This window comes from Lacerta agilis, chromosome 8 (genome assembly GCF_009819535.1).
Source record: "Lacerta agilis isolate rLacAgi1 chromosome 8, rLacAgi1.pri, whole genome shotgun sequence".
Lineage (NCBI taxonomy): Eukaryota > Metazoa > Chordata > Lepidosauria > Squamata > Lacertidae > Lacerta > Lacerta agilis.
The window spans coordinates 39,419,220-39,441,897 of NC_046319.1; the positions used below are offsets into that span (position 1 = coordinate 39,419,220).

The 22,678-nt window shown below is 53.3% G+C and overlaps 1 protein-coding gene across 1 annotated transcript in view; it reads right to left on the reverse strand.

Annotated features, from left to right (window-relative positions):
- Window positions 1–163: 163 nt before the first annotated feature.
- Window positions 164–22,678, reverse strand: part of PMFBP1 (polyamine modulated factor 1 binding protein 1) — a 76,244-nt gene continuing 53,729 nt past the window's right edge. Inside the window, exons 10-36 of the mRNA XM_033157094.1 lie at window positions 20,670–20,753; window positions 12,895–13,041; window positions 12,351–12,422; window positions 11,002–11,169; window positions 10,619–10,681; window positions 10,245–10,412; window positions 9,971–10,054; window positions 8,754–8,996; window positions 8,450–8,671; window positions 8,130–8,360; window positions 7,928–8,050; window positions 7,698–7,824; window positions 7,464–7,600; window positions 7,121–7,367; window positions 6,684–6,873; window positions 6,256–6,409; window positions 5,964–6,131; window positions 5,719–5,886; window positions 5,461–5,628; window positions 5,162–5,308; window positions 4,904–5,071; window positions 4,741–4,803; window positions 3,495–3,604; window positions 3,286–3,360; window positions 2,932–3,025; window positions 1,219–1,289; window positions 164–462 (exon numbers count right to left, since the gene is read on the reverse strand). Coding sequence (XP_033012985.1) covers window positions 402–462; window positions 1,219–1,289; window positions 2,932–3,025; window positions 3,286–3,360; window positions 3,495–3,604; window positions 4,741–4,803; window positions 4,904–5,071; window positions 5,162–5,308; window positions 5,461–5,628; window positions 5,719–5,886; window positions 5,964–6,131; window positions 6,256–6,409; window positions 6,684–6,873; window positions 7,121–7,367; window positions 7,464–7,600; window positions 7,698–7,824; window positions 7,928–8,050; window positions 8,130–8,360; window positions 8,450–8,671; window positions 8,754–8,996; window positions 9,971–10,054; window positions 10,245–10,412; window positions 10,619–10,681; window positions 11,002–11,169; window positions 12,351–12,422; window positions 12,895–13,041; window positions 20,670–20,753 — 3,753 coding nt within the window. The 3' untranslated portion in view covers window positions 164–401. The remainder of the gene's footprint in view (window positions 463–1,218; window positions 1,290–2,931; window positions 3,026–3,285; window positions 3,361–3,494; window positions 3,605–4,740; window positions 4,804–4,903; window positions 5,072–5,161; window positions 5,309–5,460; window positions 5,629–5,718; window positions 5,887–5,963; window positions 6,132–6,255; window positions 6,410–6,683; window positions 6,874–7,120; window positions 7,368–7,463; window positions 7,601–7,697; window positions 7,825–7,927; window positions 8,051–8,129; window positions 8,361–8,449; window positions 8,672–8,753; window positions 8,997–9,970; window positions 10,055–10,244; window positions 10,413–10,618; window positions 10,682–11,001; window positions 11,170–12,350; window positions 12,423–12,894; window positions 13,042–20,669; window positions 20,754–22,678) is intronic.

Genomic DNA, 22,678 nt, shown 5'->3' on the forward strand with positions numbered 1-22,678 from the left:
GCTTCTTCCTTGGTGCAAGGTTGGGGGTGAGGCTGGACCAAGGTGTGTTTGGGGTGTACCTGTGGGAGCCCTGTCCTCCTTCGGCCCATGAATGGGCTGTAAGGCATCCTGCTTTCTGCCACCCACCTCCCCTTTGCCTTATACACACTCACAGCACGATGTGTGGTTTTTTGGGGAAAGTGGCTCAGCACTTCCCCATTTATTAGCTTAGTATCTGCACAAGTTCTTTTTTCTTTCTTCTTCTTCTTCTGCGTAAGAAGTCACATGATTAGTCGATCAGCCGGTCCCTGTCCAAATATTCACTGGAGCCTGGCGCGGCAGGCACCAAGGTTTATCCTCTGCTGGGCAGGGAGGGGCCAGCATGTGTGGCAAAGAATAGGTATCCAGCAGCCGTGGAGGGGCTAAGAGAGGTTCCACTTTGAAGCCAGCACTTTGCTTTGTCTCCGGCTCAAGCAGTGAGAGCTGTAAATAGTAATAATGATGATGATTTGGGGTGGGTGGGGGAGGTACAGCTTTCTACATTCATGCTGCTTGATTTGACTAACAATCAATTTGCTCAGGGAATCTACAGGAGACTGAAAATAAGATGGCATATATTTGAATGCTATTACTTCATTTTAGACTATTGTATACAGCATTGGTCCTCTTAAGAAAGGGCATGTTTGCACCCACCATAAATGATAAGTCCATTCTAGACATGTTGGATAAAGAGTTTATTTAAATACTTTCCCCTCCCAATATTGATATGTAACTCCATTAGAGGACGGTTGGGGAACTGTGGCCTGGTCTGCTGCCAGCCCCTGGCTTTAAGCATGTGGCCCTCTGGATGATGATAGATTCCATCAGCTCCAGGGCACATCTCGCTGGCTGCCAGTAAAAGATTGTTGTATAACAGAACCCCATAGCCTGCTATACCAGGCAGTTCCTTACAGAGGCTTCACCACACTGTTTTGCAGGCTTTTTAGAGGTTTCTGGTGCTTTGTGTAGGGTGCTATGATGCCCCAGCCTGCATGTGTGAGCCGAGCTTGTGCAAAGTGCCTCCCTGCCATCAGAAGCATCCTACCTTGCCTCAAAAGAATGGTCCAGGCAGTCCCTGGCTTGGAAGTTAACTCACATCACAGAAGGAGGTAGTGAGTCAGCAAGTCCCCTGAGGGCAGGGAAGCTCCTTGGTGCTGGCATTGTCCAAGGAGAGGAGTGGGGGAGAACAGAAGCACTTACTCATCCGCTGGGAACGTAGGCCAAGGCTGTGGTAGTACAGCACCTGGGTCCAAATCACTGCTGTGGAAAGCCTGCAACGAGAAAGAGGAGAATTTGTGTGTGTGTTATTCCCATAAAATTTCATTAAGGCTTTTTTTGTAATACAGTACAATACAATACAATACAATACAAAATGAACAAAAACAAAAAGAGAGAATAATCCCAATAATGTCCCAGAGTAGAGGACAACAAGGAAAACAAAAGGAAAAGAGAGGAAGGAATAGAAAAAGGAAAACAGATGTGAAAGGGACTTCCGATTTTCTGTCTCTGCCAGCTCAGGATGTTTCTTTATCTCTGTCCATGGCTTCATTCCGTTCCTTCAACATCATAACTCGTGCCATTTGGGTGTTTCATTCCTCTAGACACCGGTGCGAAGGACTTCTCCATTTCATTATCTGCTACTTCCAACTCTACCATTTTACTCTCCTGTTCTGGCAATCCTTTTTTGATATTGTTCTCCAAAGTCTCTGTGCCCTCTTTAATACCATTTTCCATTTCATCCTTTTCTGGTCCATATTCATTCACCATTTCATCTCTCTTAACTGCTCATCCAATAATTGCTGTAAGATGCCAACAGTCAATGGAGTGTCCAACAATGTATTTGCCATATTGAGTGTTCTTAGTCTTATTAACAGCTCAGTACCCATCTTAAAAACTTAAGACCTTAAGGTCTTCACAGCATTCCTTATCAAACCACTTTTCTTTCCCACAGTGACATAGAAAAAATACTTTTTAGTTTGAAGTCAAAAGTTTTGTAAAAAAAACAATTAAAAATAAAATAAAATATTTCTAACAATCAGAACACCCTTGATCGTTAAAAACTTTCTTGGTTGCAAACAATTAGAACATGCTTTTGTTCTGCTTTCAGTCTTAAATGATAAACTCTTCTTAAGAAGGTAGCTCACACACCAGGTGTAAATTTCAACTGGCAGACAGAGAACTTCTCAGTTGTAATTTATAGCAGTCTTGAAGGTAATTAGAGAAAGGGAGGCTTTGCTGACCTTACGCCCTGAGGGCTGTTATGTGGTTTGGGGGCAGGAAGGATGAAATTTCTTATCTAAGTCATTCACCTCCATCCGGGTTCTCAGCTGCTCAGTCTCCAGACATAGAAAGCAGCTTCTCTTATTCACTCTACTTTTCCAAAATAAATTCAATAGCTAAGATTTATGGCTTTGGCTATCATGAATCACTACGTAATCATCTCTGTTGGTGAACCGCCGACAGAAGATGTTCAATCCGCCGTTCCTCCTCCGCAAGTCCGAGGACCTGTGTTTTCAAGGCATGAATTTGCCCAACACACAGGCTCTGTGGTGAGTACCAGGCACTCATTGTGGGTTGGATGCTGGAAGCCCCTTGCCTACTTCTCTGTGCTCTTGCTGCAGAACTGCAAAAGCCTCCACAACAGCACTTGTTCAATGCCTTCTCATTAAATGACAGTGGGTGTGGGTGGTCTGGGGAATCCTTGGGGTTGTCGCATCTTCTGCCAGGTCCCCTGTTATGGCAATATTGGCCCACTCTGCATTGGTGGGTTTAGGGTTCCACAAGTACTTTACTACAATTAATAAATGCCTGCCTTGCAGGCTAACAAAACACCTTGCCACTCACTCATTGCCTTCCCTGCTGGAAAACAGCCAGCCTACTGAGACCCCTGGGATCATTGGCCCTTCCACTCACCTTGAGGCGCTCACACTCAATACGCCGCTCATCCACTTCGCTTTTCAAACGTTTATTCTCTTGCTGGAGTCTCTCCATTAGCCCATGGAGGTGGCTGTGGAAAGAAGCTGCCTTAACAGAGGGTAACAAAAAGCCATGCAGCAGCCTTTGAACGTACACATGAGGATAACAGGACAAGGAAAGGAGGAGTGCCTGAATTTTAAAAACACCTTGTCCTGCAAAGTATTTGGAGATATGGGGTGGAGGCAGGGAAGTTAGGAACAGCAGGTTTGCTTACTGCCCACCCCTTGAGGAAGAGCAGAAGTGTGGGAGTCCTGGAGGAGCCCCCCACTCGTGTCAGCCTGCTGCACTTACTCCCTCTCGCCTGTCAGCTGAGCAATTTGCTTGATCTGGTCCCGGATCTTGTCGCCCAACTTCTCGTTCACCTGCCTGCAACGAGACACCAGTTGGGAGGAAGTAACAAGCGGCAAGGAAAGGTGGTAAGCAGTACTGCTAGAGCCCATTCCCACCCAACCCAGGAAGGAGGAGAAGAAGGCTGCCACAGCCAGGTGGCACAAACTCACTTCTGCTCCTTCACCCACTCGCTGACGTTGGCCACCACCAACTCACTCTCATGATGCAGGCGGTAGCTGTCGGCCCGTGCTGTCTCCAGGGAGGTCTGCAGGGATTCCACCTGCCAGGTAAGAAGAGGGCAGTCTAGGAAGGCCACCCTGGCATGGTTCCAAAAGTGCAAAGCAACCTCCACTGGCCTCTCCCCTTTCTTGCCCCTAAACTATCCTGAAAGGACCAAAGAATGAAGAGCAGAGCCAGATGCAGACAAGACTCCCAAATGGCAACCACAAGGTCTCTGGTGGGCCACAGACCAAGAGCCCTGCTGCAGCCGGCTCAGAGCTCCATCTGGTGTGGCATCTGGGGGTCCAAACCAGGTGCTGCCAGGAAACCCAAAGGCAGAGGATCAGGTCTAGAACGTTCCCCAGTGCCTGGTATTCAGAGGTAGATTGCCTCTGGACAAGGAGGTTCCGCACATCTCTTTGTCTTGAAGTTGTCTAATCCCCCATTAAAACCATTCTAATTGGCAGCCACCGCCACCCCTGTGGCAGCGAGTGCCATCAACGAATTCTACGTTGTGTGAAAAGGAACCTTCTTTTGTCTTCCCCAAATTCATTTGCTTGCCCCTCAATCTCAGTGGGTGGTCTCGCTGTGCCACCAGCAAAACCTCAACCTTGGTCAAGTTCCACTTGAGGACAGCACCAGACCTTACAGAGGATGTGGACAAGTGGAAGAGGATGCAAAGGAGAGTATCAGAGATGCTCAAGAACTTGGCAGGACAACCGGCCCTGGGGAAAGGCTGGAGGAGAGCAGCAGCAGGTGAAAGGAGGGACAAGACAAAGCTGGAGGAAGCTGAGCAACAAAGAGAAGGAAAGGAGAAAAAGAATGAGATCAGCTGAGCTCTAACTCTGGAGGGAAGAACAAACCAAGGCTTATAGGGGCTGAAGGGTGGGCAGGAGAGGGAAAGAGTATTTCGCTGGGCAACCTCAGTGTATGGGGTGCATCCAGCTCTGGTTTGAGGCTAGACAGGCTTGTTGCTTTCACAACTCCTTGAGGCAGCCAGGCCAGCCTGTTGTGACTTTTGTTGTCACCTCAGCTTGTGAATGTGCCACCCAGAAGTCATGAGGACAATCTTTGGATGCTTTGCTTAGGGCCTTCTTCCCCAATGACTTGGGATCTGCTTTCTTCCTAGGGTCAGCAGAGGTGAATGGTGCCCCTGGGGAGTCCGGGGGATGAGTCTCCTCCCCAAGCTTTACTTACGTCCCGGCTGGAAACCACAAACTTCTGTCGGAGGACGTTGACTTCGTTCTGCAGCTCTTCTCTCTGCCAAAGCAGCCCCAGGAGAGGACCAAAGGAAAAGCATCAGCCACCTGAGGAGGACTTGGCTGTGTATCCCTCCACCCTGCAGGGAGCCCCTCATCACCTCCTCTGTCGCCTGGTGACACTTCTCCTCCAGCGAGGCCAGCTCCACCTTCATCACCACCAGCTCCTCATCCTTTTCGGCCAGAGCCCGCTCGGCCGCCCGGTGCTCCTGCTGCCAGTGCTGCACTTGGCTGCCCAGGGTGCTCAGCCGCTCCTCAGAGGCACAGGCCTGTGAAGACAGAGGAGTTGCCCACTGGGTGAGCTTCGGCTGAGCAAGAAGGCCGCTCCGGCCCTCCCTCCCTGGGCCAGGGATGCTCACCTCCTGCTCCCTCTCCCTCTGTAAGGCCAGCAGCTGCTGCAGCTGCTCTCGGAAGCTGCTCAGCTCTTCCTCCAGATGGTCTGCCCTGTGCTTGGCAAGCTGCAGCTCCGCCTGCAGGCAGGACACCTCCCGGGTTCTCTGCTCCAGCTGCAAAGAGTGGAGGGTAATAAATAATAATAATAATAAAAATTTTATTTATACCCCGCCCTTCCCAGCCAGAAAACCGGGCTCAGGGCGGTAGAGGTCATCTCCCCAGCTGGCTGGCCTCCAAAAGGTGCCCAGGTTTGGCTTGGCCTTACCTGCTCCACCGCCTCCCTTTGGCTGGCCTGGCAGGACGTGGCCTGCAGCCGGAGGTCCTGGGCAATGTTCTTGGCTGCAGCCAGGGACTGGTTGTTCTGGCGCTCCTTCTCCTGGGCAGTGTGCAGCTCAGTGTGGAGCTGGGAGAGGGTGGCCTCCTGGCGCAACACCTGTGGAGTGGGGTGGGGGAGGCAAGCCTGGTCAACCTGCAGGAAGGCAGGCGAGGGTGGGGGAAGGTGGCAATGGCTGCCCGCACTCACCTCTGCTGTCTCCTGCTGCAGCTGCAACTGGGCGTGTTCATACTTTTTGCGGAGCACCTCCAACTCCGTCTTCTGCTGCTTCAGCTGCTCACGCATAACACGGCTCTCTTTCTCCCGCTCTGTGGCACAGGTGTGCAGGTTCTGGGCTTTCCACTCTTCCTCCTGCAACTGCAAGGCCAGGGGGCTGTCAGATCCTGGGAGACTCGGGACACGCCTCCTCCCTGCAGCCCTGCCCAGTGGCTCACCCTGCACTGGCTGCTCTGGAGCTGATGCTGTAGCTCCTTGCATTGCTGCACCATCTGGCTCTCCTGTTCCTTGGCCCTTCGCAGCTGCCGCTGCAGCTCCTCTTCCTGGCGCTTTTGCTGGCCCAACTCTGCCTGCAACTCATCCAGCACCGACTGGTTCCCTTGCACCTGTGGGTGACACATACCAGAAGGCTTCAGGCTGCCACCAGCTGAGCTCTCCCACAGGCAGAAGCAATTGGCCTGGCTGAGATGGCAGTTGCCCTTCAAGCCCTCCCACTTTCCCCTTCCCCACCTTCAGCTGCAGGCTCTTCAGCCCTTCCCGGCTACTCTGTAGCTTCTGCTGCAGCCGAGATGCCTCCTTCTGGTGCTGCTGGGACTCCTGCATGGCTGCCTGGTGCTGCTGCTTTGACTGGCTCAGCTCTCCCATCAGTTGCTCCAACAGCTCTCTGGGGGAGGCAGAATCAGCAGCGAGAATAAAAACACTGGGTCAAAGTGGTCCCATCTAGACCAGCCTCCTCTTGCTGACAGCAGGCAGCCCATCACGATGCCTCAAGAGAAGCCCCAAGCAGGACCTGAGGACAACAGCTCCCTTCCTACCCCTCTTTGATCCTTCACAACTAGTAGCCACGGAAGGCGCCTGAAACCCTTTCCCCCCAACGAGACTCAGGTCAGGGCCTAAGGAGACCCCCACCCCCTGCAATTTGCCACTGCAGCTGCTACCTTTTCTGCTCCAGCTCTGCTTCAGCAACGGAGAGCCTTTCGTTGAGAACCCGGAGCTCTGCCTCCAGCCGGCGGCCAACCTGTGTCTGATGTGTGAGCTCTGTGAGCCGCTCACTCAGCTGCTCCTGGGCGTTGTGCAGGCTCCTCTGGGCCAGCAGCACCTGCTCTTCCTGCTGCGCCAGCTCCTGGGCTGTGGGGTGGAGGGAGGGTCTAAGATGCTGGCAGGAACCCCAAAGGGGAGCAGAGGAAACCAGCAGGTGGGCATCCCACAAGGCCTGAGGAGGTGGGAGAGGGGATGGGTCCTCGGCTTGCTTCTCACTCCCACCTTTGCTGCTTTGCTCCAACTGTTGCCGCTGCCCAGTATTCTAGTTTCAATGTTAACGACAGGAATTTCTGGCTATGGGGCCTCCAGCCTCACATGTCCTGGCCCGACTCACCAGTTTGCTGGTGCTGCTCCTGACTCTCGTGCAAGCTCTGCCGCAGGGCCTGCGCCTCGGCGCACAATGTGGCACACTCCGCTCTGCTGTGCTCCAGCTCCCGCTGGACCTTCTGCAGGCTGGCCTCCAGGTGATGGGCCCGGGCACGCTGCTGCTCCACTTCCTGCCCCTTCTCCTGCAGGGTGCTACAGGCATGCACCATCTCTGCCTGGGACTTCCGCAGGATTGCATCTCGCTTCTGGATGGCCTGTGGGTGGGAGGGATTGCAGAGAAGGAGTCAGCCACAGACAAGGGCCCACACACCCCAGCAAGCCTTCCAGCAAAGGCAGGCAGAGATGCTCACCTGCTCCTTTTGAGCAACCAGCTTGCGGCTTTGCTTGAGCTCCATCTGCAGCTGCTGGACCTGCTGCTGCTGCTTGTCCCTCTCAGCTGCTGCCTCCTCATACAGGCTTTGCAAGTTCAGCTCCAGGTGAGCCAAGTCTGAAAGAAAAGGTGGCCTCTTGCTCAGCACTGACCGAGCCCAGGCCAAGAGTGGGAAGGTCTAGCCTACGTCCTTGCTATTTCCACTCGTTCCTACCATTCAGAGCGTTGCTCTTCTGCTCAGCGACCCTCACCAGCTCCAGTTTTAAATCCTGCACCAGGCCCTGGTACTCCTCAGCCTGCCGCTGGTGCTTGGAGCTTTCCTCTTCCTCTTGCAGCAGCTTCTGCTCAGAACAAAGAGAAGCACGACTCAGCCTGGAGCCCTACATCTCCAGGGCTCCCCCCAGCGCCCCCCAACAAGTGTTGTGGCCCGAGAGCAGGGCCTACCTGCCTGAGGGTCTCTGCGGTGGCTATCTGGCTTTCATAGCTGCTGTTGGAGCAGCTGTGAGTTGCTTTGTAAGAAGCGAATTCCCTGTGCAATGTGGCCAGCGCCGCCTCTTGGTCTAGGAGCTGAAGAGCACACAGCAGTCAGTCAGAGGTGGCTCCCTCTTCCGCTGCCCTTGGATTTGGAGGCCGAGGCCATGCTCACCTGGACATGGCTGGCTGCCAACTGCTCCTGCAGCGCCTGGACGGTCTCTTCAGAATGGCAGGCGAGCTGCCGGCTCTGGGCCAGCTCCACCTGGGTGTCGCGCAGCTCCCGCATCAGCTGCTCAGCGGTGTCTTCCGCCTGGCTGGCCTGCCAGCATTTGCCCTTCAGCTCCTCCTGCAGGATGTGCTGCTCCGCTTGCAACCTATAGAGGGCCTCGTCCTTTTCCTTGGCCTGTGGCAACAGGGCAAGCGCAGCTTAGGGCCAGGAGAGCAGCCAGGCCCCCATTGCCACCACCTTCCCCTCTGAACCAGGGCCCCTACCTGGCAGGCGGCCTCCTCCTCCAGGCGCTGCAACTGGCACTCCAGCTCCCCGGCTCTGCTCAGCGAGGCCTGGAACTTCTTCTTGTAGAGCTCCAGGCTGCCCTCCAGGAGGGTGCTGCTGCTCTCCACCTGGCCCAGCTGCTCGTGCAGGTGCCGCTCTCGCTCGCTCTGGCAGGACAGCTCCCGCTCTTGCTTCTGGGTCACTTCCTCGTAGTAAAGGAGCTGTGGGGGGAAAGGGAGGTAGGCAACTCTGGGTTGGAGGGTAGGAGTGGGGGGTGGGGTTCAGCCAGCTGGCTGGGCTCACCTGCTCCTTGAGGACCTGGCACTGCTGAAGCAGCATCTCCAGGTCCAGCGTCTGCTTCTCGATCCGGCACTCGCGGGACTGCAGCTTGCTGAGGTTCTCCTGGTTGCGCCCCTTGCAGATATCCAGTTCCTGCTGCAAGCGCTGCAGCTTGTCTTGCAGCTGGTCCATGTTGGCCTGGTGGTCCAGCTGGGCAGAGAGCTGTTCACCCCGCAGCTGCTCCAGGAGGGCAGCCTTGCTCTGGCTCTGCAAACAGTACAGCCGGGGGGGGGGGGTTGTCACATAAGTAAGAGGAGGGGTGCCTTGGAGCTTGGTCTCCTCTCCTCTACGCTGCAAGGAATGGATCTGGCCCCAAATTGTCTCCTTCCCCCTGCAGTCAGGGGTTCTGGGTGTGCACCTATAGGAGACACAGCCCGCAAGGATGCAAGAAGGCTGCAGACCGTTGAAGAGAACGGAGTCAAACTTTAGGGGGTGGCAGGGAAATGGGGGTCAAACTGAGTTTTCAACCGCTCCCCCCCCCCGCCACCAGAGGGCACGGACCTCACTGAGGGAGGACTCCTTCTCGTGCTGGAGCTGGCAGATGAGCCGAGTCTGCTCCACTATTGCCTTCTCCTGCTCAGCGCAAGAGTCTCGCAGGCTCCTCAGTTCGTCCTGCAGGTAGTGGAGCTGCCCCCTGAGGTGGTCCACTTCGGCCTCTTTACCTGCAAGCTGGCAGTGCCAGGGGACAGATGGGCATCCTCAGGAGGCTGCCGGGCAATCCACACATTCAGACCATCTCATACTGCCCCTTCTCTCCCTCCCCTGGCCTGGCTCTTTCCCCCTGCGCTATATGAGGCAAAGCCCTCCGGACCCTCATCCTTGCACTACAGCCCCAACTGCTGCTTGTCAAGATAGATCCTGAGCTGCTGACTTATAGTCAATCCAGCTTCTGGAACAGATGAGAGCCCAGAGAACTTCACTGTGTGTTGCCCTGCGATTTACCTGCGTGTTTCCAAACAGCAACGTGCTGTGGACACACAAGCACCCTGTTACCTGCCCTTTGGCGATTGATCCTCTGGGGAGTGGGGGACAGTCTGCTGTCCTTGGGACTGTTCCCCTGCTCAGAGGACAATGAGGAGGGAGGGAGGAGGGCCTGGCTGCTGGTCACCTTGGGAGCTCCACCCTTTGTGGGCTACTTTTCAAGACTGCGACAAGGAGGCTCTCCGTCCCCTAAATGTCACCTCATCCTTCCCTTGCACCTGCTCCTCCTCAGCTGCTTTCAGACATCCCTGAAGTTTCACAATCGTCTGGTCACGGAGATCGACCTAGGGGAAGAAGGGCCTGACTAAGAACTGGCAGCTTGGGGGGGGGGGATTCCAGAGACAATGCCTAGAACTTGGAACCTTCCTTGGGTGCTGCTGCAGCAACCTTCTCCCTCTGGCAGAAAGAGCAGCAGGAGGCTGCTGGGCCAGAAATAGTCTTGCCTGGGAGGCTCGCAGCAGCTAGCCAGCCTACCTCTCGCTTGGAGGCTTCCTGCTGCTCCACCAGCACTGCCATGCTCTGGGCCAGTTGTTGGTGCTCTGTGTGGGCGTCAGACAGCCGTTCCTGGCATCGGGAGAGCTCGTCCTGTGCTGCTTGGAAGTCGGCCTCCTTCTGCTCCGCCCGGCCTTCGCTCTGCTGCAGCTGCATCCAAGGCCAGGCAAAGCACCTCGTGAGAGGATGTGGAAGAAAGTAGGCCGCAGAGAGGCGCACCAGGGGGAGGTCCCGCCACACACAGAAGTCCCAGTTTAGAGCTGGAAGAAACTGGGGCAAGCTGGGCTGGGATTTGGAACAGAGTCTCTCTGGGCTTGGAGTGAGAGAGGAGCAGGAGGAGGAGGAGGAAGGCTCACCTGAGTCTGGCAGGTGGAAAGCTGCTCTTGCAAGGAGGCCAGCTGCTCCTTGGTCCTCTGCGCCTGGCAAGAAAGAGAGAGAAGGGCTGAGCAGAGGCCTCAACCCCCTGAGCACTTGGCAGGGACTTCAGGGCTTCAATTGCCCAACCGTCTCCCTCCAGTGTGCCTCTTGCTCACGCACAACCTTCTGCAGGGCACTTAGCTCCTGGTCTGTCTGTCTACAGCTCCTCCTGGAGGATGTAGGACGCATGCTGCTATGTGCTCAGCAGCTCCTTCTGCTGACCCACCTGGTCCTAGGAAAAGAGGACCAGGCCAAAAAAAACACCCTTAGCTCCTGAGTGGGTGGGTTTCTCTGGCCCCTCCCAATTCACACTGGGCTGTACCTCACTCTGCAGCATCCTCAGCTGGTGACGTGCCAAGGACTCTTTCTGCTGCAGGTCCTGGGTCTCCTCCTCACTGCTGCGGACTCTGGACTCTGAGGCAGCCTGGGAAGCCCGAGAGGCTGCCAAATTTTCCTGCAACTGCTGGACAATGTCCTTGTACTGCTGCACCTGCCGTGGCCACAGCGTTTTAAACAAGGTAAGGACAGAAGAACCCTGCAAAGAGGCTTTGCTGCTCGGTTAACCCCAGAATCCCCCCTCCCCCAAAAAGTAGCAGTGGCAAAGGGTTTCAGACCTGCCGTTCCCACCCCCTATCAGTTTTTAGATTACAGTTTTGGAGGGTATTTGGGAATTACTGAGCCGTTTTTTTTTTGTTTTTTTTTTGTTTAACAGGCATTGCTTTTCTTGATTTCCTGGCTTTAAAATTATTTAATGGGTTATTATTGTTTGCTAATAAGGTCAGAAGGGTCCTGCTGGATCACCCCCACTAAAAAGCTTTGTTATACAGTGGTACCTCAGGTTATGAACTTTATTCATTCCAGAGGTCCATTCTTAATCCGAAATTGTTCTTAACCTGAGGCGCACTTTCGCTCATGGGGCCTCCGGCTGCCACTGCGTCACAATTTCCGTTCTCATCCTGGGGCAAAGTTCGCAACCCAAGGTAACTACTTCCGGGTTAGCGGAGTTTGTAACCTGAAGCGTTTGTAACCCGAGGTACCACTGCAATGAGTAAGGCCAGTGGTCCATCTAGCTCAAGATTGACACAGACTGGCAGCAACCGGTAGGAAATCTCTCCCAGTTCCACCTAGTTATGCCACCAGGAATTGAACCTGTGTCACCAGAGCATACAAAAGCATATGGCCTTGCCCAGCCCAGTGCCATCTGGTCCTCAGTGGCCAACCAGATGCCCCCAAAGGGAAGCCCACAAGCAGGGCGAGAATACATTAGCATCACTCCTCACTTGTGATTCCCAGCAAATGGGATCCAGAGGCATTTACTGATACTGAGGCCATAAAACAGCCATCTCTGTCCTTCCTAGAGTGTGTATCTGGAGGCAACAGTTTCCCTCTGGATCTTTCCCTTCCACCAGGTTTTGGTTATGCCCACAATATCTATGCTCCCCTCTAAGACAAAGAGCTCCAACTTATCAATCTTGGCTCAGAGGCTTCTAGCATTATATTGTTATCACTGGGAGTCTCTGGGAGGAACCCAGGGATGGAAGCATTTAAAAGAAAACAAAAGAGCCCAAATGCCCAGAGACTGCAGGGAAGAGAAGGGCACTTGGTACTCCTGGGACAAACCTCCTTCCCTCAAGCACCTTGGACTAGGGCCAGGAGAGACACACATGGTACCTGCTGCTCTGCTGCTTGGCTATCAGCTGCAGCTCTTGCCAGCTTCGCCATTTGCTGCTTTTGCTGCCAGATCTGGAAGACAAATTGGGCACCTGCGGCTTTTTCGTGGCAGCCATGGCCTGAAAGGGAGCATCTAGTTCAGGGGATCCTCAGGCAGGCCAGCCAGTCATGAGGGTTTTCAGACAGGGAAAGCAAGGTGTGGATGCCAGAAGCCATCCATGGGCTCCCAGGAGGTCTTTCCAAGCCTTACGTCCTGCTCACTTGGCTCTCTGCTCTCTCTAGCACCAGGCCTGCCTCCTCCACTAGGGCTTGCTACATTTCCAACTCTTGCACAGCCTGCCTGCATTCAGATGCCTGGGGGCAAGGAGCATAGGCTTGGGTAAGGCCCCCAGCATGGCTCTGTGGGGTGGGATGGCAGCTCACGGGGTGACAATAAAACAAGCTCTGTGGCTCCCACTGCCTGCCCCCAAGTCCTTCATTCTGGGGATGGGGGGACGGGGGACTCCCAGGCACTCCCCTGTCCAGGTGGTCCAGCACTCTATACCTGCTCTCTGGCTCCCTGCAGGTCCTCCTGCTGCTCCTGGACTTGGATCTCCAGCTGGCAGATGAGGCCTTCCTGTTCGGTCATTTGCTGCTGCAGGGCGCTGTGGGTCTCCTGGAGTCTGTGCAGTGCCTCACTCTGCTCTGCAGCCTGGAAGGGAACAAAACGGCATGAGGGCCTCCTCCCACTCCCTCCGGGTCTTTGGCAGGGCTATGAGCTCCCTGCCTCAGCCACAAACCTGACTACTTCACTGGGCAAACCTGGCACTCTCCCAGGTCAATGCAGGACTGCCTCTTCAAACAGAAATTGGACTCAGATGAGCAGCGGCTAGAGGAGAAAGGAATGCCCACTTGCAGAATGCCCTCTGCAGGGAAGCTTGCCTGGGGCCACATCTGATGTCTTTCTGGTGCGAAGCAGAGACCTTTAAAAAAAATTAGCCCAGCACACCATCAAGCTGGCCTCAACCTAGCATTTTTTTAAAAAATGACGTTATTGTTTCTGTTCTGAAGAACCACCTCCTCACTCATGATGTGCTGGGAACACTGACTGTGTATCTCAGTGCAATATTAAATGAAGGTCAGTGAGAGGCAACCCCAATGGAAAGAAGCACAGACCTCTTGATGGGGATGCTTCCTTGCCTTAATTGGGAGCATCAATGAGGAAGCAGGGAGGGTGCTCCCAGCCCACTGTCACTCTTGCATTCACACACATGCCTCTCTGGGGCAGTTCTCATGACCTACAGGTAGAGGAGACTTGGGTCAGCCATGAAACCCTGTGCAAAATGAATAAGTCATTCTGGAGGGAAGGGTGAGGAGGCCATAGGGGCCTAGAAGGCAGGGATGATGGCAACCTCCTGGGCAAAGGCCAAAAATGCAGATGGAGGCCACCCACTTCCAGCGGCCAGAGGACCATCTGTCCAGGCAGGAGCCTCTTGGTCTGCCAGGGAGGTGGCCAAAACAGATGCAATCCAAAGAGCCTTTAGAGAAATGGACCTGTTGTGGCTCTTGGAAGCACTAACCTTCTTCGCCAGGTGCAAGACAGGCCAACTGCTTTCCACTGGGGTCCTCCCTGCTCCTCTGCCACTCCAGAAGCAGTGGAGGAAGCTGCCTTGGCTCCAGGCAGCTTCCTCCACTGCTTCTCTGCTCAGCCACCAAAGAAGAAGTTGTCGGCAGTGAGGTTTTAATCCCTTCCTCCTTGCCAGCTGCAGGCCCAGCGGAGGATCAATAGTGTTTAGACAGCCAAGGAGATCCCTTTCCCTCCTAAAGCACCCGATCAATAGCAGCCTTTCCCCTCCTTTTCCCCTCCCTCCACGCACGAAAGAACAAGCGTCAAAGAACCGGTGCCTTTGGGCTGATCGGGATGCCCAAAGGCAAGGAGTGGCTGCTGGCCATATGCGCCCACTGGGAATCACAGAGCAAGTCCTGGCTGCTTCGGACCCAGCAGGTCCAAAGAGACATGAGGTCTCATTTCTGGGCCAGATCCTGAGTCCAGAGCGCTCCCGAGAGCTGCATGAGTTACTTCATCCTCTGGGCTTTTCCGAACTGCAGCGTGTGGGATGGGCAGCTAAGCTTACTCAGGAAGAGGCAAAACAACATCCTCCTCATCAGCTCCTTCCACAGGGAGGGCTCCAAGCCCCACGCATCTTCTCCCCTGGTTCTCATGCTTTGTATGGCTGGACCAGTCCAAGGTAAAGGACAGGCAACGTTGTGTGAGGCTGGTGTGTCGCCTGGGAGCACTGCCACTGCACCTTGTGGAGAAGGATGCTGAAAGCAGGAAGCACCTGGAGGAGCCTGCAGCACCAAGCGGGAGGCACGTCCCACCCACCCCTCCCCTGCTGTGGAGTGACTCAGGCAACGGCAAGAAGCCACCAAGGAAATCCTGCCTCCCTTTAATTGCTGCCTTCATGTTATTCTTTTCAAGGCTGTGTTAATTGAAATTAAACAGCTGCCACGTTCTGGCTGGGACAAAAGCTGTCTCTGCTCTGCTCCTTCGTGATTTAATGAAGACTGACATGCGGTGAGAAAACAACAACGGCTCACATCTTCCCAGATGCCAATAAAGCGTGGGGAGGGAGCAGGGGGCCGCCCCTCCCCGCCCCAAAGTACTGCATCCCTTGGTTGCAACTGCACCCCCAGGGCACAGACCACATTACCACTGAGTTCTGGGCAGCTCTTAACATACCACCAGCCTTAAGGAAAGACGTGGGTGTATCAGGTGGCATCTGCCAGGTGCCCTGTGCTTGCCACGCCAGGCACAGACCTGTGAACTTCATCCTCAGGTGTGCTGCTGCTGGCTTGTGCCATCGCTCCCTGGTGTGCCCTCTTGGGAGGATGGAGTCTGTGTGGTCCACTCATTGCCTGACCTTGAGTGCTCTTCACATCCCCAGTCAACCCCCGCTGGGCCTCTTCTTTTCCTCCAGAAGGGGTTCCCCTGTTGGCACTTTGCAAGCATCTTGGGCAAGTGGGGTGGTGTCTAACCCAGGCAAGAGGGAGTCCCCTGACTTGTCCTTTGTCTGAGAGATTGTGGCTGCTCCATTTGGTCTAGACAATCCCACCCAGAGTTGTTGGCTCGGTGGGCCCTGCTTGGCACCACAGGGGTACAAGGGAGCACTTTCATGTCTGCCATGGCCACCTGTGGTTCTGGGCCAAAGCACACAAGGAAGGCCTTCAAGGGCCTGCTCACAGGATCACAACTTGCTGAAGGGTGAGGAAAGTGTATTTCTGTCTGCTTGGGGATTTCACCATTGTGTAGAAAGAGATAGATCAGGGGTCGGCAACCTAAGGCCCATGGGCCACAAGCAGCCCATGGGGGGTCATTTAGCCGGCCCATGGAACCACGCCACCCGCTTGGTTGGCTCCCATGCACCGTGCTAAACCGGAATGGAGCAGAGCGGGGACCGCCTTCTGCGACGCTGGAAGCTCCTGCAGCCAATGGGAAGCTGCGCATGCCTCTTCTGCGCCGGAAGGAGTGCCAGAAATAGCATTTGCGCATGTGTGCGTGTGTGCGCTCCGGCCCACCGCGGCATCTGTGGGACCGTGAACTGGCCCAAGCCACAAAAACTTTGCCGATCCCTGAGATAGATGAAAAGAGAAGCCCAGGACAAGGGTGTGGGGCACCTGTCTGGCTGGTTAGATGGTGTGCTGATCCCATCAGGGACCTTGTGTGCTTCCAGTGTCAGAGGCTGTATGAAGCCTCTGAATACCGTGTTTCTCATAAAATAAGACGTCCCTATAAAATAAGCCATGGCAGGATTTTCAACCGTTCACAAAATGTAAGACATACCCCGAAAATAAGCCGTAGTGCTGGGCGCAGTTCTGGAGGGCGGCAAGGAAGATGCGAGGTTGCCCGCACCTCCGAGCCTCCTTCCCGCTGGAGGAGCCGCCCTCCAGCTGCTGCCCATCTTCTTTACTGCACGGTTGCCGTACGGAGCGAGAGTGACGAGCCGCGGCAGGAGGAGGAGGCGGCCTGCCGGCTCGGCGCCCGGAAGCGGCTGCTGCTGCAGCGCCGATCGGAGCGCGCCGAGCCCGCAGCCTCGCCTCCGCCTGGCCCAGCCGAGGAGGGCTGCCGGCTCGGCGCCCGGAAGCGGCTGCTGCTGCAGCGCCGAGCGGAGCGTGCCGAGCCCGCAGCCTCGCCTCCGCCTGGCCCGGCTGAGAAGGGCTGCCAGCTTGGCGCCCGCAACTGGCTGCTGTTGCAGCGCCGAGCGGAGCCCCGAGCCAGCAGGACCCAGCAGCAGAACCCAGGAGCAGCAGCACCGTGCTGCGCTGAGCCCCGAGCCAGATAAGTGGGTATCTCCCCTCCCCCCTCCCATGGCTAAACAGTTTTTAATTTCTGTTTTTTTATTATTTCACCATTTTGATACAACACTTTGGACAGGGGACTTGCTAGGCTTTTCCCTAGGTTCCAGGGGGACCCTATCCTTGTAGGTTAAACTTTTGGAATTGGGACTTAATTCCTCCTCCCCCCCCAAAAAAAAAATACTTACCACTGTATTTGTGTTAAAGAAAAAAAAAAGTTTAGCAGAGAATGTACATAAGCTGTGCAGTCTTGGCAGCCTGCACCCACATTTAGTACTTCTCATGGCTCTCACTTGGTCCGTTTATAAATCTTTGGTAATAAAAATAAGACATCCCCTGAAAATAAGCCATAGTGGGGGTTTTTGAGGAAAAATAAATATAAGACGGTGTCTTATTTTATGAGAAACACGGTACCACTTACAGGGAAATCCAGGCAGGCAGAATGCTGTTGCCCTCAGATGTACATCCCTCACAGGGCATCTGGCTGGCCACTATTAAGAACAGGAGGCCTCCATTGGTCTGATCCAACAGCCAGGCTCCTCTTAAACCTGGATCTCAACAAGAGACATCACTTGGCTTGGATCCTGAGCCTTTGCCACTCCTCTCGTCTTCAAAAATGGAAAGGAGAACCCCCTTCCTCCCCTCTCCTCCGCAAACAGGCCTGGCACACACAGCACTGTTCAGCACAGCAAAATATGCAAAATGACGCATGAGCACAGACCTCATTAACACCCGCCTCCAACATCATTAAGATGTTTCCAAGAAAATTAATTGAGAGACTCATTAAAAATAAATTAAGAAAAATGTGTTGCAGAGCGCTTGCTCTGAGCTCGTAAATCACAGCTCGAAGCTCCGGGCTGCTGTGCAGACAATTAACGCCGGCCAATTTGTTTTACCCTGACTGCGAAAATTAGAAAGCAGACGTGGAGATTAGATTAGGGGTGTCTGTCGAGCGGAACTCAGAGTGCATATTTTAGGATACAAAATGGAAATTAGGAAAACAACAAAGGCCGGCCAGATTTTAGTCCGTCCGAGGGGCTGATGGGTAGAGATGGAGAAGGGCAGCAAGAGTCAGGCTTGGCTGGTGGAGGGCAGCCCCCTCCCCCCGCAAGATGGTAGCTATCAGGGGCCAATTTGTGCATAGATGCCAGCTGCCCACCACACAGCATGGAGGGAAGGGGGTTCCCAGCCCTTTGGGCTGCAACACATGCTCCAATTCCCCCAGCAACATGAACAGAAAGAGTCTCTGTCCTGCACTCAGGCCCCTCCCAGCTCTCTTGGAAGCCAGTTACTGGAAGATCTGTAAAACAAGTCTCAGAGGCCTCCAACCCCAAAGACTGCTTGATGTAGGAAGCAGGAGACCAGCCCAGGTACAGCAACTCCCATGCAGTCTAGAGAAGCACATGATCCTCTGGGCACCCCATGGGCCTTGGGATGGCACACCATGAAGCTGTTGGCTGACTTGGTACGCAAGTCAGAGAAGAAGGAAGGGAGGCAACTTGTCCTTAAGCTGAATCCTGCACTCTGGCCCTTGGCCATAGCCCTTGCACAGGCTGGAGGAGGCATTTTCCTGCCCGTCTTGGGACTGCAGCCTGACCTGAGGCTTTCAGTGGCTCTTGCAAAGTTTAAAGAATCCAGGAAGCATCAGCACAAGGAGGAGCAAGCTCCCTGTGCCAGGGAGAGGCTTGATCGAGTGCCAAGGAAGACAGAATGGCCCTCTCACCCACCCCAACCCTAGATTGGCAGCCACCCCCCAAGTAACCAAAGCAAGAAGAAGAGAAGAGCTGATGATGAAGTCATTTCTGTACTTCAAAAGTCAGACAGCTGCCCGAAAGGCAGGCAGAGTGTTATAGGAGGACAATGCAAAAGGAAGGAAATGGCAGAAGAGTCTCCACTGAAGGAGTATTTGAAGAGGTGGCAGTAAACTAAAAAACGAATTAGAATGAATTATCTAATTAAGCATACACTTCGCAACAGATCATTGGGATCATCAGGTGGCATCAACCCAAAAGGTGAATGGGACTGGAAGACAGCCAAACACAGCACCCATTTTTCTTTTTTTAACAAAAGAAAACTGAGGAGGAATCCACAAAGTCCAAGGCAAACATCTAGACAACAGAATTAAGCCGGATGAGATTTCATCCTGTGGTGAAAGTCTTGCTCCATCATAATGCACCAAGAGAAGAGGTGGACGGGAGGAACGAGCAGGTAGCATTTCTTAAGGAAAGGAGTCAGCGGTGTCATTTCAGAGAAGCCCTGAGCACAGATCTCAGCGTCTTCCTGCCTTCCACTGTGGACCACCATGGCTGGCCCAGAGCGCTGGCAGCTTAGCACTGAAAGGCCAAAGAATTGCTATTTATTACTAAATCCAATACTAAGGGGTGCTTGAGACTCAGGCCACTGGGGGTGGGGGTGGAAGGAATGTGGTAAGATTAGCAAGAAGTTTAAGGGCCTGTGAGCACAACCACAACCACACACCTATAATCCCTCATTGCCTCTGGCACCCTTTGCTCGCTTCTGGCTGGTGTCTGGAGGACATTTTCAGGGCCCAGCTACAGCCGTGGAGGGTGGCAGGAAGCCCTGTGGAGTGAAAAATCTTCCTAGCAAGGGCCCCTGTTTGATGCAGCAGGTGATGTAGACATCTCACCCACCCCTGTCCAAGAGTCATAAAAGCAACGGGAACCTGTGCATAGCTGCCTCCATTTTGGCTGCAGATAGTAATTAATACAACTCTTGCCTATCCTTTCCTGCACATTGGCAATGCTGGGGTGGGAGGATTGGAGTTCCTGAAAAGGACAGCAGGGGTCTCCCTCAGCCTTTGCAAGCTCTGCCGTTCCCCCACACCCCACCGCATCTACTGCATAATTTCAAAATGGCAGCTTTTTGAAAATTCACCTTGATTGCCAGACATGAGAAGTGACTCATCCCGCAGTGACTGTCTGGCAGAGGGATGGGATCAGACAGCAGACAATGAGGGACGGGACGCATTAACAGTGTCTATTACAGAGCCCTCAAAAATACCTTTGTTCTGTCAAAGATCCCATCATTTGCTAGTTGTGTTCCTCTGAAAGCAGGGAATTAAACACACACACACAGATTCTGACACACACACCCTCCCAGGGATGCTGTGGGGAGAGGGGGAAAGAGGCAATGCTGCCCCATATCTGTGGATTCTCAAAAGCCAGAAAGAAAAGCCGGCAAGTTGCTCCCTGGAAATTCAGCAGCTGACAGGCACAGAATAAAAGACAGCCATTCACAGCTCCATTCCCACCTAGAGCAGAGTCTCCTCACCAGAGGCAGAAGACAAAACAGGGCTCGCTCTCAGCCACTGGACCTCCTGGTAGAAGCCCAGCACTTGCCTGTCCCATTGCCCTCCCTCCTTCCCAGGGTTGGGGAGCTTCAAGGAAACCTTGACTGGGGAAGCAGTCAAAACTCACACTTGGCACCTGTTTTTGCAAGAAACGGCAGGCAGTTCCGAATGCAGGCATGTACACACATCTGCTGTGCCACACTGGCTGCAAGTGCATGCCTTGAGCAGTCACAGCGACACACCCCCTGGCTGGTGCTCAGAGACAGAAGGAGGGAGAGAGGGTGGGGAACTGAGCAACTCCAGCAGTCCAGGCATGGCAAGCCAGATGCGCTCAGAGCCGGATATTTTGACTCCCTCCTTCTGTCAGACTGACTGATGCACCGCATAACACCAGCTCAATGCTTCTGGTGCTGTGAGGACCATGACCATGTGGTGGAAGGCAGGCAGGCAGGGAGGCAGAAGAGTAGCTGCTCAACCACCCTTCCCACCCTGAAGGGCAACTCCCTGGCCTCCTAGTGATCAGGCTAGCCCCCACCTGCCTCTCTGAAGAACTTTCTTCTCATGCCTTACTGAAAGCAAGCATCAAGGAGAGCTGATACTAGTGGACAAGCTGGCAGCTCTTGGAGCGTCCTTCTCTCACCCCAGCCCTTCACAACCCTTTGTCTCCACAGTACCTCTGAGAGGGCCAAGCTGTATTTGCTCCTCCAGGCAACTGCTTCCACTTCTGGTGCTGCCAGCCGAGCTGTTGCTCTTACTGTCTGAAAGAGAAGACCAAACACACAGCTGGTAAAGAGGCTCACATTCCCCCTGGGAGCAGCGAGGGCAAGTGAAGCCCCTCGAGAGCCTCCCCTGCCCGTCATGATTCCAGATTTACACACATCACAGTTCCTATTAATTTTTTTGTATCCTGCCATTCTGTTAAACAAAAATATCTAAGGTGCCCAGTCGCATCCTGGTTAAAGCCAGGAAGCCATGAAAAGGAGGAGGAGGAGGTAGGAGGAACAAAAGAATGGGAAATGCACCATTGTTGGACTATTAGCAAAATACTGTATGTAACGTCTCACTGAAAATCAACCTTGTGGCAAGAGGTCTGGAAGGTAGCCAAAGTAATACCAATTTTGAAAAAAGGGGGTGAGGAACTTGAAGAGCTGTAAGCCTAACCTCTGTCCCGGGTAAAGTGGGAGGAGCATGATGAGGCTGGTAATACAAGCGTGTGGAAGAACAAGCCTTGCCAAGAAATGATCAGCATTGCTTGTGCAAAGAGTATACCCGCCTCAAGCACCTTTCATGAATGTAGGCAAGGGGTCAACCATAGCACACAGTGTACCTGGACTTTCAAAAGGCCTTTGATGAAGTTGCTTACCAAGGTGGGTCATGGGGCCAGAGGACAACATCCTCTTGTTTAGATCATGTAGTAATGAGGATGAAAAACAAGAGGATTTTCATGAAGAATGGAATCAAACCAAAAGTCTCCTCACATATTATATTGGGACTAGAGTTGTCTAACAATTCATATACAGGTAGGTAGCCGTGTTGGTCTGCCATAGTCAAAACAAAATAAAAAAATTCCTTCCAGTAGCACCTTAGAGACCAACTAAGTTTGTTCTTGGTATGAGCTTTCATGTGCATGCACACTTCCACAGATACACTGAAACAGAAGTCACCAGGCCCTTATATATAGTGAGAGAGTGGGGAGGGGTATTACTCAGAAGGGTGGTAGGAATGTGTGATTGGCTGATAGGTGTGGAAAACCTGTATCACCCATTCCCACCACCCTTCTGAGTCATACCCCTCCCCACCCTCTCACTATATATAAGGGTCTGGTGACTTCTGTTTCAGTGTATCTGAAGAAGTGTGCATGCACACGAAAGCTCATACCAAGAACAAACTTAGTTGGTCTCTAAGGTGCTACTGGAAGGAATTTTTTTATTTTTTATTTTGTTTTAACAATTCATAAATGATCTGGAGTCAGTGGTGAAGAACCAAGTCAGTAGGTGACTTGAAATCCCAAGAAGCCTGGAAAGTGCTTGAAACAAATCCCTCCAACTGATCAGCAGGTGACATTTAGTATAACACGGTGACTCACATCAGGAGAAAAAAAATACATAAACTGTCTACCCCAGAAAGAGTTCTGCAGGTTCCAATGGAAAGCACCCCTGAAAAAAAGAAACTCTGGGTGCTGAGCCAGTGAAAATGCTGGCAGGACTATCAAAGAGAAAGTTTCATATTGACCGCATGGCATCCATAGGGGGCCAGTAACTAGAATATAGCGGGTGGCTCTGGCCACTAATCCCAAAAAGGAAATGTGCAGAGAGGGAAACTAAAAGGATCAGGAAGCTGAAGAGCTTCTCTAGATGAGAAAAGGCAAAAGCATTTAGACAAGAAATTCAGTGGGTGGCATTACAAAATTATGAACATAGAGCAATAAATAGAAACTATTCTTTCTCTCAAAACACACTTTTGTACTTGGAATATCTACGAAAACTGATTTGGAGAAGGATGTGCAAAGAGAAGAGTCAGTTCACAAGAGACATCATTAAATGCGTAGAACTCTCTTTCTTATCCACAAAGAATTATAGAATTGGAAGGGACCCCAAGGGTCATCTAGTCCAACCCCCTGCAATGCAGGAATCTCAGCTAAAGCATCCAGGACAGATGGTCATCCAACTTCTGCTTAAAAACC